Source organism: Carcharodon carcharias, chromosome 14 (assembly GCF_017639515.1).
Source record: "Carcharodon carcharias isolate sCarCar2 chromosome 14, sCarCar2.pri, whole genome shotgun sequence".
Classification (NCBI taxonomy): Eukaryota; Metazoa; Chordata; class Chondrichthyes; order Lamniformes; family Lamnidae; genus Carcharodon; species Carcharodon carcharias.
Window position 1 is genome coordinate 52,337,635 of NC_054480.1, and position 14,123 is coordinate 52,351,757.

Below are 14,123 nucleotides of genomic sequence, written 5' to 3' on the forward strand. Positions count from 1 at the left end.
ACCAAATCTCAGCACCACAGTTCAGCCAGACCTCCCTGGGGATTCTCCTTCAGGCTGTCCAGGAAAGGCGGGAGGTCCTCTTTCCAAGGGATGGGAGCAGGAGATCCGCTCACCTGACCATGCCATCTGAAGCCCGCATCGCCTTTTGGAAAGACCGGCTCACCAGTCTCGAACAACACCCAGCGATGGAAATTCTACCGGATGAAAGCCTTCCCCCAGGAGCTAATTGCAACTGGGCAACCTGGAAGTGCCTTAACAGACTTAGGACTGGTGTGGGTCATTCAAAGGCGTCACGAAGCAAATGGGGATATACAACCAGCCCGACAACTTGTGAATGTGGAACTGAGCCACAGACTATGCAACATCTCCTGCAATGCCCATCGCTAGAGGAACCCTGCACTGTTGCAGATCTTGCTGAATTCAACAACAAGGTGCAAAAATGTGTCTAGTTCTGGCTGGGCCATGTATAGACTGTCTGTGGACACGATAAGAAGAAGATCATGCCGCGCTGGGACGAGATCACCAGTGCCAACAGAAAAGGACCACCCTTCAGTGCAGGAAGCAAATTAATCATCAGATGCACTCCACTAGGATAAGTGAACCTTCTCCTCACTGCAAACTCACACTCTCAAAAGGCATCAGGCAGTCTAAGGGTTCGAGTCCACAGCGATGTCACACATGAGCAGCAGATGAGACATCAGCACTGATTGTCTGCCAGTCACTTTAAGATCCCCACCTTATGTAAGATACTGTACAAACGGCATTTCAATCCCTTGCTGGGGAGGGCTCAGCACACACAGCAGGCATGCATGCTTCTGAAATGCTCTTTCATCTGTAGTGTTCACAATCAATCCACCTGTCATTGTGCAGGTCAAGATCACCCATAATCAGCGGCAGAGAGCCAAGACTGCAGGGGGTACCCCAGAGCTGTGGGCACACTCGTCCCATGAAGAGCACGCTGCAGAGCTGGCTGGTGAGGACAGAGATCGTTCCTGCAGAGAAGGTAAGATCAGACTCTCCCAGCAAGCCTGTGAGGCTCATCATCATATACAATCAACCACATGTGGACAATGGCTGTGAGTGACTTATAATGTAGGAGCCTGCCAAGCCAATCATTAATTATCTTTTCTCTCTATTTCAGCCACCAGCAAGAAAAGGTGGAGTAAGAGTTCCCGGAAGTGCCTAAGTCCCAGACCCCAGAGCACCTCAGATGACAATGCAGAGGCGCCATCAGATGAAGACCAGTCACTGCGTTTATCTGCACCCGCCGCCAGTGCAAATACACACATCTTGGCGGGTCCTCATTCTACAGTAGGTGTGGCATCACAACCTGGTGGTCACCTCACAGACAGATGTCCACAGCAGGTGGAAGCAGTGGCAGCCAGGCTCGCTGACACTCGGAGGGCTGCTGAAGACCAGGCCCCTGCAGAGTCTGAGTCCGATGCTGAGCCTCTGCAATCTGCCCTGAGAAGTGTCGGAGATGCAGAGACAGGCAGAGGAACATCAGGCAGGGTTGTCAGAGGCCATCAGCAGACTGGAACAAAGGAGTCTGTCCACGTTCTGTCTACTGTCGTGACTTTGGCAAGCGAACACATTGAAGCTACCATTGGAAGGGTGGCAGCAGCCTTGGAGACCCAGGTCCAGCGGAATGCACTGTTCCTACTGGAGTTGTGTTTAGACCTGCATTTCACTGCTCTAGCCAGGGGTGCATTTCAGCAGTGGGTAGGCAAGAGTGAGGGGGGGCACCTCAACCTCCCTCCAGGTGCCTCTTCTCCTCAAGGGGTCAGGGAGAGGCCCTCAGATACCCAAAGGGAGGAGGAACGTCTGCCAGATGCCTCAGGGGTATCCTTCCAGGGCACTCCAGTGGCAACCCACCACTCTAAATCCCCTCGGCCAGTGACCCCACCAATTCCAGGAGGTCAGACCGAGGAGGGTGCACCTGCCCCAAAGACCCTTAGCAGGCCGGAGCCATCTAGGCCTCCAGCTTCCAAAGGACGCCCACCAAAGTCATCTCAGACAATAGAACATAGCAGTCAGCAGGCTGCCTCCAGTTCTGCTGTGGGTGTTGGGGCTGCCCCTAGACGTAGCAGTAGAGTTAGGAAAATGACGACGTTTTGAATGCACAATGGTGGCACGGGTGCTTGTTCACTGTATGTACCCTTCACCATTCTAAATATATTTTGCATTCATCACTCTCCAAGTCTCAAGTATTGAATGGCTAATCAATGTGATGCAAGGCTCCGCCTTCATTTAAGGGTACAAAATGAAACCCCCCCCAACACCAATTATCTCCCATCTTGTCCCTCAGTTCCATTTAGTCTCACTCAATCTCATCACAGTGAATTGCCTTTAGGTCCACATCAGCAAATGAGCAAAAGCACTTCCTATATGAAAATGATGGCAGGACAATACTCATGTAACCCTTACATCTCAGGCAGACATTATGTGACCTCATGAGAATTGTTCATCTAGGTTAGTGATTATCCTGATGCTGTTGCACTGAAGTCTGTAGTTTGTGGATGTTATAAGTATTTGTCACAACCAATATTGGAGTCTTTTTACCCAAGTGCACTTTGCAATGGCGTTTATTGTATAACTATGAGGCTTTGGTTTCAGTGGTATTCATCATCGAACACCATAGCCTTTCATGCCTCCCTGCAATGTTATTTTGACTCCACTTGTAAGGCTGAATATTATTCCTTTATTAGTTCCTGCGCTCTACATGCATGACGCTGAGCGATGGAAGTTGGTTCCTCTTGGTGACATTTGAAATGTCTGCCGGACAGGAATGTTTGTGAAGTCAGAGGTATGTGTTCATCCTGATAAGGCCATCTACTTACCTGTGAGGATCTTACTTTGTTCCTGAATGGCTGCTTAGTGTTGCTTCACAGAATCCCTCTGTGAAGTCACAGAATGCAAATTGATATGGAATTTATTGCATGACTGTACACTCATTGACTTATGGAGAGGATTGGCCTTTGTGAGATGGATAATGTCGCGGATTTTAATGGTATGAAAGCGATGCTCCAGCACATTTCCTGAGTGCTCAGCAGTATTAATGAAGGGAATCATTTATCATTGACTACTGTTTCAAAACTGACTGGGCCACACCTCTCCCAAATGTCAAAGCAATGCAGGATGTAAACTTGGCATGCTTCTGATGAATGTAGGGTAATGAGTGTTTGGCAATAAACACACGATAGTCCTGCTGAACTACGTTCTGTGAGGACAATGCTAACTTGACTCTTAGCTTTGTGTCCATGCTGTCTTGTGACAGATCACTGCATTCTGATGTCCGATGGCATCTTGGGGCTCAATATCAAGATGCAGCCTCTGCATTAATCAAGCACATGAGCTGGTGTTTGGAGAGATGTTGCTGTCTGGATGTGGCTCCATCTTGAGATGGTCAAGTGTTAACCAGTGATTAATGTTTTTTTCCTCTTACAGCCACCTTACTAAGCTTCTGTCACACTGGCATGAGTGCATCTATATGTGCAATAGCATTTCAGCCTCTTGAAGAATGCCAAGGCCATTGGCTTGTTGGTGCCATGGTTGAAAAGACTGCATTGTGTGTCATTGCTCAAGAATGTGCGCATGTGGAGTGCTAAGCACATCCCACAGCAGCGACACAGTCCCTAGGCTACTGCACCTTCAAGGGATGGCCCCATTGTTAGGGTTGAAGGTGATTTATGCCTCCTCCTGGATCATTGAGAGATTGATGAATCTTTTGTGACATGTTGAAGATGACAATGAAGGTGTTGTCCTATCACCTGCATCAAAGCATGAAGAGAACTGCATTCATCAAAATGTGTCTTCACCTTATTCTTTCTGGAATCGCGAGGTTCTCACGGAAAGATCTTCCACATTGTGCCCATGCAATAGCATCATGGGGTTCGGCTGAGTCCTCGCCCTCTTCCAGATTCATTCCCTTTAACACCCTCTTCATCCAAGCAGACATATAGCTCCTCCATGTCTCCTTGAGACAAAATATCCCCCCTTTGCAGCGCGAGGTTGTGCAGGGTGCAGCGAACAATGATGTGCATGACACTGTCTGTGGTGAATATTGGAGAGCCCTGCCTAACCAGTCCAAACATCTGAAATGCATCTTTAAGAGAGTAATAGTCTGCTCTGTTAAGGACTTTGTGGCTGAATATGCAGCATTGTTTCTCTCCTCAATTGCACAGTGTGGGCGACAAACATGCAGCATTAGCCATGTCTTCAGGGGGGATACTCCTTATTACCATGGAGCCAACCCTCTGCGCGCCAATCTCCCTCAAATATCTTTGGCACCTGGGAGTGACTCAAAATGTATGAGTCGTGTGAGCTCCCTGGATAGCTGGCACAAACATGTTGGATCAGCTTTCGGTGATGACAAATTAGCTGGATCTTCAGAGAGTGAAATCCTTTACTATTAATGAATCTCACAGGCTGTTGCCAGAAAGCTCTCAAGGTCACACGTGTGCAGTTGATGTTGCCCTGCACTTGCAGGAAGCCAGAGATTGCAGTGAATCCCACAGCTCTGGCAGCCTGGCTTGCTTCAACCATGTGGAACTACATGTACTGCTGAGCTTTACTGAAAAGGCATCAGTCACCTCCCTTATACATTTGTGCATCGCCGATTGTGAAATTCCGCAAAGGTCCCCTGGAAGAATCCACGGGCAAAGAAGTTCAGTGCAGCGAAACCTTCAGAGCAACCAGCAATGGATGCCCTCCAAGTCCGTGTGGCCTGAGTTCCTCATGGAAATGTGGCGAATTTGAGCTACCACATCCCCAGACAAGCAAAGGAATATGCAGCACTGTCTTTCACTTATCTCCATGTATGAGCTGCATCTTCCATAAACCCTTGGTTGCACCAAATGTCTTTGTGGATTTGGCCCCTCTTCATCAGCAGCTGGGTCTTCCTGGGGCCCTGCTAGCCCTTGTTTCTCAGGGTGATGGTCTTCCCTGAGCTGTGCCAGTAATGGGCCCTTCTTCTCCTCAATCTAATTAAAGCTATCAAGAAGGCAGTGTTGCCTGCAGTCTGCATTCTGCACCTCCTCCTTGTTTCTGTGAATGGATACAATTGAGCAATCAATGGGAGTTCCCGTTGAATGTTCTCCCTCTATATACAAGGCAAATATGCATTCTCCATCCCTTGACTTTCCCTCAGTCTGCACATCGCTTACCAAGGCCAACCCTTGCAGGATGATATTATCCTGGAGGATGACAGGTGGCTGATCTTTCCCCTCAGACCTGACTACGCATTCACAACAAGAGTCTTAATTCACGTCAAAAGACACAAGTCTTAGGAGTCACAGTCAGCCTTGTCTTGATTGTTCTATAGTGGTCTTTACAACAATTATGGATACCCAGTCCTTGCACTTATGGACTGATTGCAACTATGGTGCCTTGAATGCCGTGACCAGTGCACTGGGAAAATGGAGGTTTGTAGGGCCCATGCTGCCTCTATGCAGCAGACGTGGCCATTGATTTTTTGACCCTGCATCCATTCTGACCTGCCTCTGTAAGGATCAGATGCCAATTATGACCCTGTGCATCTCAGCACCTAAATGTAATGGATTCTCACCTGAATGTACACAATTAGTAAAGGAACCAAGCTCATTCACTGTGTGTTAGACCCTTGAGTCCAGCACTCAGCTGAGCCATGCTCCCCAAGGTTTGAGCAAGACAGTTATCAGCTGCCCCTTCGATCAGCCAAGATTTGCTCTGTTGAACTCCTCCCGCACACCCTGAGACTCCTCCCCAATCAATTTTTTTTTCTAGCTTGTTTTTCAAACTCCTTCATTGTAAGGTGAACTTGAAAATGGTGCTGCTGAACTTCATCTGGGAGACCAGCTTCCAACCTCCCGCTATCACCTAATTCCCTTTCCTCCTATCACTATCCCTGTTACCCTTGAACTCATCGTTATCCATGTTGATACTTTCTTTGATGCCCCCATAACCCTTTGTCAACCAGAACCCTCCCTTTCTCGAGGCCACATTCACCCTGATTTTCTGGGACCACAGCACCCCCCCCACCCCTAATCCGATCATTCGTTACCCACCCCATGAATTTTCAGGTATCGACCTACAAGATGCAGATAGCTCCCCCAACCTCAACTGTGCCCTCTGCCTCACAGTATCTAAAATCCCCAGGACCAATTTCCTTAAGTGACTGACCATGCCCCACACATCATACTGTGCACGACCATCACTGCCCAGGCAGGCCTTCCCCTGCCCAGGACCAACCCAGTCATGCCATGCAGAGTCCTCTAACAGCCCCAGGACAGTCTCTTCAACATGCCCCTGACAAGTGTAGCCTCAGCCCCAGGACAATCGCTGGCTCCTTCTTGGACAGTCTTATCATTCTTGCCCCAGGACAGCCTTTCACTACTACATTCTGTTCCTTAACCACCCCATAGTCCTGCCTCTGTCTTCCTCTTTCGTGCCACCTCCCTGCCAGCCCTGCTGCCATCTCCCCCATCCCTGCTGGTATTGCCTCCCCTGTGGCCAGCCTTGGTGCAGCTTCTGATACAGGCACCTGAAATCTCGCAGCAATGCTCTTAAAGGTAGGCGAAAGCAGCATCTATGTGCCTTGAAGTAATTGATGAAGTGAAGCTCGCCAGCTATAGAATGGTCTGTTTCCCGGCTGTATAATTATACACCGGTGGGCCGCTTAACTTGGAGGGAGGAAAGTAATTCCAGAGAGTTGGCCTTTTAATGAGCATTCATGAGATGCAAATAAGTGCAAATTGGTTCCTGGCACAGATCAGTGGGAAACTCGACCCTCCTTTAACCTTGCAAAGTCAGACAACAAAATTCCAGACTTTTTCCATCACGCCAGATTCAGTGCCCTCACCTAACATAATTCCTGACATTGGCAGGAGCAGAAACTTCTGCCCCTTTTGTCAGAACTGGAAAAGGTTAGAGTTCTAACAGATTTAAATCTCATCCACAATCAGTAAAGAGTATTTTTTGTTAAACTTTTTCTTCTAAGTGATGCAGTAATAGACTTAAATATAACAAGTGGGAACTGCAGCTTTAATCATTTTGCTTTGAGATATGTTGTTTAAAAAGACGCGCATATCTTTATTTGGACTTTATTTACACATGTAAAATGGCTGTTGTAAATCCTATGGGATCCTTGATATATACAAACTCTGTAAACATCCTGAACCTCAATTACAGATTTGGACCCCAAAGCTCAGAATGGTCTGGTGTAAGGATTGAACCTTTCAACATTTCAATGGGAAGTGTGTAGCAGAATACTATGAGTTTATTATATAACCGACATCCCAACAAATACATTGTAATATGTACAAAACATATTCTCAGTAGGTGAAACAGATTTAAGATAATTGGCAAAAGAACCAAGAGGAGATGAGGAAAACGTTTTACACAGTAAGTTATGATGATTTGGAATGCATTGCCTAAAAGGTAGTGGAAGCAGATTCAACTGTAACATTGTAAAGGGAGTTACATTTGTATGTGTAAAAGTAACAATTGTAGGGCCATTGGGAAAAAGGCTGGGAGAGGAACAATGAGCCAAACGGCCTCCTTCTTTGCTGTATGATTCTACAGATAAGGCTATTGGAGTTTAGAAGAATAAGAATCTTATTGAAACAGAAAAGATCCTGAGGTGAATTAGGAAAGTATGTTTCTCCTTGTGGAAGAGACTAGGATGGGGGAACACAGTTTAAAAATAAGAGGGTCTTCCATTTAAGACAGAGGTGACTGTGTAGTGGTATTGTCACTGGACTCGCAATCCTAGGGCCCCAGGCGCAAATCCTGCCATGACAGATGGTGGAATTTGAATTCAATAACAAAAAGGGTCTTGAATTAAAAGTCTAATGGTGACCATGAAGCCATTGTCGAAAAACTCATCTGGTTCACTAATGTCCTTTAGGAAAGGAAATCTGCCATCCTTGTCTGGCCTACATGTGACTCCAGACCCACAGCACTGTGGTTGACTCTTAAATGCCCTCTGAACTAGGGGGCAACTAGGGATGGGTAATAAATGCTGGCCTGGCCAGTGATGCCCACATCCCATGAACAATTAAAAGTAGTTTTTTCCCTCATTGATCCGTGGAATTCTGTTTCCCAAAGACTGTTGGTGGCAGGGTCATTGAATGTTTTTAAAGCTGAGTTACATAGGTTCTTGACTGACAAGGGAGTCAAAGAGGATAGACAGGAAAGTGGAGTTGAGACCACAATCAGATCAGTCATGATCTTATCAAATGGCAGAGCAGGCCCAAGGGGCCAAATGGCCTACTCCTGCTCCTTGCTTGTATGTATGTTTGTATGTACAGTCTTTCAATCTGAAGTGATATTGCCAATGGAGAATAATTATCAATAAAGCACATTATTTTATATCTACCTTAAATTTAAGGTGGAGTCCATGAATTTCAAAGACAAAAGGGGCATTTAAGGCTATGCCCTGGAGACTGACAGCAGATAGAAACCTCCAACCATGAAAGTGGGAAAATCAGGATAGCCCTGGGTGAAACAGAATTCAAATTGAGTGTCAGAATGTGCTACAAACAATAGAAGAGACTGGAGTGCTTGAGAGAATTAAAGTGCAGGAAGTACTAGCATTCAAGGCTCAGGGGAGTTCTAATGTGTACAATGTCTCTGCAGGGATAGAAAACCACAAGGCTGCAGTTTCTGGTTCATAGAGGATGTGAAATCTGCTAAAGAGAAGTGCAGTGAGATCCTTGCAATAGGTTACAACTCATTGTAATAACCTGAAATCACATCAGACTACTGGTAGTGTGCAGTGAGAGACACCTGTACTGTCGTGCATGTAAATATCATGGGGTGTGTTTTGCAGCCCGACTTTGTCTGTTTGATTAGAAACAACGAGATGCATAAAGCCATTTGAAAACTCTTCATGAGGGCGTCATTGCTTCTTAGGTCTAGAGTTTTATAAAATAGATTGTTTTTAAACTAAACTACTTTATTCGACAATTTTCTGCTTTGCTTTTGTCATTTTATTCCTTCTCTTTCACCCTTGGCCGCTGCATTTGGGACCGAGGGCATACACATCCTGTTGGACACACACATCCTGTTGTCAAGTCACAGCTCCTGAGGTCAGCAACCGGGAGTCAATATGAAATATCCAGAGGTGACTTCACGCAGATTTTCCCTCGCTGGGAGATGCTACAATTTTCACTGGGCCCCTCTCAGTGGCTCAGGTTGGGAACTGAGCAGAACAGGAATCCCACTTCTTCATTACCAATCCGTGACACTGTGTTCTTGTAGACTTCTGGTGCTACTGCGTTTTTTCTCTAAACAGAAAACCTCCACCATCAGTCTGGTCTGTTCTGAGTTAACTAACCCAACCAGGGTGGAGGGGTGGGAGGAAGAGCAAGAATTGGTGTAAAACTCCAGGGCAGGGAAGAGTTAAACTTAGCCGGGTTTCCCTTTCCAATGATTCCCGCTAAAAAAGTGTCGAGATTGGAACTTCCTCGTTTATGGTGCCAGTTTTCTGGCTGTAATGGAACATGCAAGGGCGCTGTACCACTAAATCCCCACTCATTCCTGTTATCTTAACAACCTTCCAGCATTATTTCTGATATACAAATATGGGTATCATGTTTTAATAAGTTTGTAATGATGGAATGTGATTGCACCCTCCATCATTACTGTTTTAGTAAGGCTGAACACAGAAAACCAGGCAGTTACTTTAATATAATGCAGGAGACACATGAAAGAGAAAATCAGGAGATGAACCACCCCACTTCAGCTGTAAATTTCGATGGAGACAGCTGGATAGAGAACTTTCAAGATGTGGTATGGCTCTTTAAACCAGAAGCTTGCTTAAAACACTTAAATGAGCCTGCCTTAACAATGTTTACCAGGGTCAGTGGAGGGTCACACAGGAAGAAAAAGTCGTGCACCATCACACTTCTGCTGGTAGTGTCATCTGAGATATAGAAAAAATCCGGCCTGTGTATCTGAATATGGTATGGATGCAAGGTCAGGCTCGAGTGTGATGGCCCCCACCGTTGAATACTTTGCCAACATTCACTGCCTAGAATTACACAAGAATAATCATTTGGCCAAGGTACTGCAGACCTAAGCTAGAAGAGGTGATGGGAGGAACAAAAAACGCATTTACCACTGATACTTTTTGAGCTCCTGCCCAAACAATTTTTCAGAAAATTAATGCGTTCACACTCTAATATACACATACACACACACACACACACATTCACCTATACTGGAAACCATTAAGTGCCATATAACACAAGGCAATGCAAACAGGTCATAATAAAAGAGAATACAGATATGCCAATGCTTCCAGCAGAGCTACAGTGGTGCAAAACTGCTACAAAGCTGTTTGTGTGGGTCAAAATCCTGGAATTCCCTTCCTAACAGCACTGTAGGTGTACCTACACCACATGGACTGCAGCAGTTCAAGAAGGAAGCTCACCACCAGCTTCTCAAGGGCAATTAGGGATGGGCAATAAATGCTGGCCCAGCCAGCAAAGTCCACATCCTGTGAATGAATTTTTAAAAAATCACACCTCAATTTAGTCTACTGCATTTGTTGCTCCCAATGCGGTTTCCTCTACATTGGAGAGACCAAATGCAGACTGGGTGACCGCTTTGCAGAACACCTTCGGTCTGTCCGCAAGCATTACCCAGACCTCCCTGTCGCTTGCCATTTCAACACTCCAGCCTGCTCTCATGCCCACATGTCCGTCCTTGGGCTGCTGCATTGTTCCAGTGAAGCTCAATGCAAACTGGAGGAACAGCACCTCATCTTCCGAGTAGGCACTTTACAGCCTTCTGGACTGAATATTGAGTTCAACAATTTTAGATCATGAACTCCCTCCTCCATTCGCACCCCCATTCCGTTCCCCCCTTTTTTTTTCAATAATTTATATAGATTTTTCTTCTCCCACCTATTTCCATTATTTTTAAATGTATTTCCATCCATTGTTTTATCTCTACCTTTTAGCATATTTTGATCCCTCCCCTTCACCCCACCCCACCCGATTCCCACCAGGGCTATCTGTACCTTGCTTGTCCTGCTTTCTACCCTTAATTAGCACATTCCTTAGATAATATCACCACCTTCAACACCTCTTTGTCCTTTTGTCTATGACATCTTTTGGCTATCTCCACCTATCACTGGCCCTCTATCCAGCTCTACATGTCCCCCCCCCCCCCCTTAAACCAGCTTATATTTCACCTCTTTTCTATTTTTACTTAGTTCTGTTTGAGTCATACAGACTCAAAACGTTAACTGTATTCCTCTCTGCAGATGCTGCCAGACCTGCTGAGTTTTTCCAGGTATTTTTATTTTTGTTTTGGATTTCCAGCATCTGCAGTTTTTTGCTTTTATTTTATTACAGCACATAAAACCCCCTTTCTTTCAACAGCTCTCCTATTCCAAACAATATGTGACCAAGGTTGAAACAATCAATTAACCTATTATTAAAAGAGCTTCTTGGACTTTTATATGTCACAAAAAATGATTTTTTTTTTCAAAATGTGACTTAAGTCCTTTAATGAACACACAGATATTGAAAAGGGTTGTGCACTTTAAAGGTGACAAAGAAGCTGCAACATGCCAGAGAGGGAATGGTAACAGAATGCAAAGAGTTACACTGTAGTTGGGTGGTTGGGGTTGGGTGGGGGGTGGGATGGTGGCCAAAGATTATCAAAGCTGTCAAAAAATGTCAGGGGAGCCAGAGAGAGACTGAGAGACAAGTGTGTCTGGGAGTCATTGAGAGAGACTGAGTCAGAGTTTTGTAAGTCAGAGCCAGGTTGCTAGAGACAGACAAAGAGGCTATGTGAAAGTTAAGAGTGAGTGACAGAGGCTGAAAAAGTGAGTCAAAGTGAGAGAGGGAAAGTGTTAGAGTTAGTGAGGGACAGAATCAGAGAAAGTGTGAGAATCAGATGAGAGAGAGGCAGTGAGAAGGTGTGGGAGTCAGTGTGAGAGCGAGTGTGTGTGTGTGAAAGTCACTGAGAAAGACTGGATGGAGGTCAGAGACAGAAAAATAAACTAAGAGTGCACGTGTGGTTCAGAGAATGTGTGGGTCTCAGAGTCAGTGATAGAGAGGAGGAGTCAGTGAGGGAGACAGAGAGAGACGGGGGAGTCAAATAGTGCGCGGGGTCAGTCAGAGAGACAGAGGAAGAGAGTCGGAGAGTATGTGTGGGTTAGAGTTGGAGATGGTAAGACAGAGAGCCGGGGAATGAGGGAGTGAAGCCACAAGGGGTTCGGATTGGATGAGGCAAAAAGTTATGACAACCACCACCCACCACGTTGCCGGCAGCGATGCTTAGTAAGGTTGGAGAAGTGAATGTGTACAGACTGCGGAGCTGCAGTATCACTGGGGAGCGATGTGATGCTGTTTTACTAACCGATCCACATAGAATTCTATCACAAATAGAAATAATCCAAAAATACATCTAAAAAAAACACTGGAAACTGCGCGTGGATACTTTGCTCCTGACTCACCAATGTAGAAACCGCGGAGTCATGGAAACGGCTAGCACTATTTGTTACGGACACCCATGTGTTTTCTTTGCGATGTTGTTGTACATTTTCTATTTATTTACTCAATTTCACAAAAGCTGCCTTTTTTTAAGCTTTCTTTCGTGCCGTCTCTTTTCAAGAGGAGCCGTCTGCAGCCAGCAGCCTCGCGTCAGCACCGCTGGGGGAGGTTGCACATCTGGAACTCCTTACAGATGTTTCCAAAAATGTACAGATGCATCATTAAAGTGACAATTACTAAAATATTAGCGAGAATTCTCTCCGTTATACTTTACATAGTTTAGTGGCAAAGGAGTAAAAACAAAAGATGCAAAATATTTGTATTCATTTCCAATCTCGGTGCCTTCAATTTTATAGCAGATTCATGCATTCTAAATTCTAATATTGCCCTGTTGAGAATATCATCACCATTCAAAGCAAGAGGATACATGTTATTCAAGCCCCCTGAACTTTTCCCATTAATGTCATGACCACAATTCAGTTCTGAAATCGCTTTCCAGATTAGCTCTTCACTTCAAAGGGTTAGGAACAAAAAATAAATAAACTTAATTCCAGAAGTAAATCCCATACCTTGATCCATAGACCTCATGGTGTGATAGGGCACCACTCTGCAGGCTGCTCCCCTGAACATTTGCAGGCAGAACAGTTAACATCAGTATCTCAGACTGGAGTTTCAGTGCACATCGCAAGGTTGCGAATAAAAGATTCTCTTTTCTGGGAAAGGCAAGACAGGAGCAATCCGACTCTGCAGTCCGGGTCCGAGCTTTCCATGCGCTGCACTGACTTTCTTCTGTCCCAGAGCTTACTCACTACAGAGGGAAAACGCCACTTCCTTCCCAAGGATCAGAGTGTTTATAGTTTCGCTCCAGTAAAATAACGGGATTCCCTTTATGTTTCCTCCTGTTTAGTCCGTTGCCTTGACCACCTTGGCATCCATCCCGAGCCTGAACTAAGGGGTTTCCTGCAAACTCGTAACTCTGGAATCCATTACGTCGCCACAGATAAATGCCAAAGAATTTTTTTGTGGGTTTCTTATTCAGAAATACAAGTGCTTCATTGTCAAATGTACTTCTCAAATCTGAAGGACAAAGAAATTAGCCTTTTAAAAAGAACAGTCAGATACATTTTTACAGGCTCTAGATCCCTATGGGAATGTTGAAAAAATCACCCTCTGTCTATCAAACCAAGTTTATTTTTTTGAATTCTTCATATATCAGCGTCGCCCTCCCCGCCCCCCTCCAATTTTACTTTAGTTTTTTTTTCATATTATTGTAACCTCATCTAAATCATCTCTGAGGCCACCTTCAGAATTCCGTCTGTAGTTTTGAAAAAGATTTTGGCGCCTTGGAGATAATTGGGAAAAGTGACAGGAATAATGAGGCGATTTGGAACTCTCGGTTCTGAGGGGAAATTTAGCACAGTTTATATTTTAATAAAGATAAAGGGGAGCGTGAGAGGAACCACGGTGCAACTTTTCTAAATGCTGAAAAGAAACGCGTATCACAGATACAAGCACATGGCTTAAACTGGGTGTGAAGAACAGAACCAAAGAAAATGAATGCAAAATGTAAAGTTACACAAGACTTGAAGTGTTTTTTTTTAGATTCTGCAGGTGAATGCACCATGTTGTGTAGGT

At 45.2% G+C, this 14,123-nt stretch overlaps 1 protein-coding gene across 1 annotated transcript in view; it reads right to left on the reverse strand.

Annotated features, from left to right (window-relative positions):
* Window positions 1-13,299, reverse strand: part of nfatc2a (nuclear factor of activated T cells 2a) — a 174,322-nt gene extending 161,023 nt beyond the window's left edge. Inside the window, exon 1 of the mRNA XM_041204464.1 lies at window positions 13,058-13,299. Coding sequence (XP_041060398.1) covers window positions 13,058-13,118 — 61 coding nt within the window. The 5' untranslated portion in view covers window positions 13,119-13,299. The remainder of the gene's footprint in view (window positions 1-13,057) is intronic.
* Window positions 13,300-14,123: the final 824 nt, after the last annotated feature.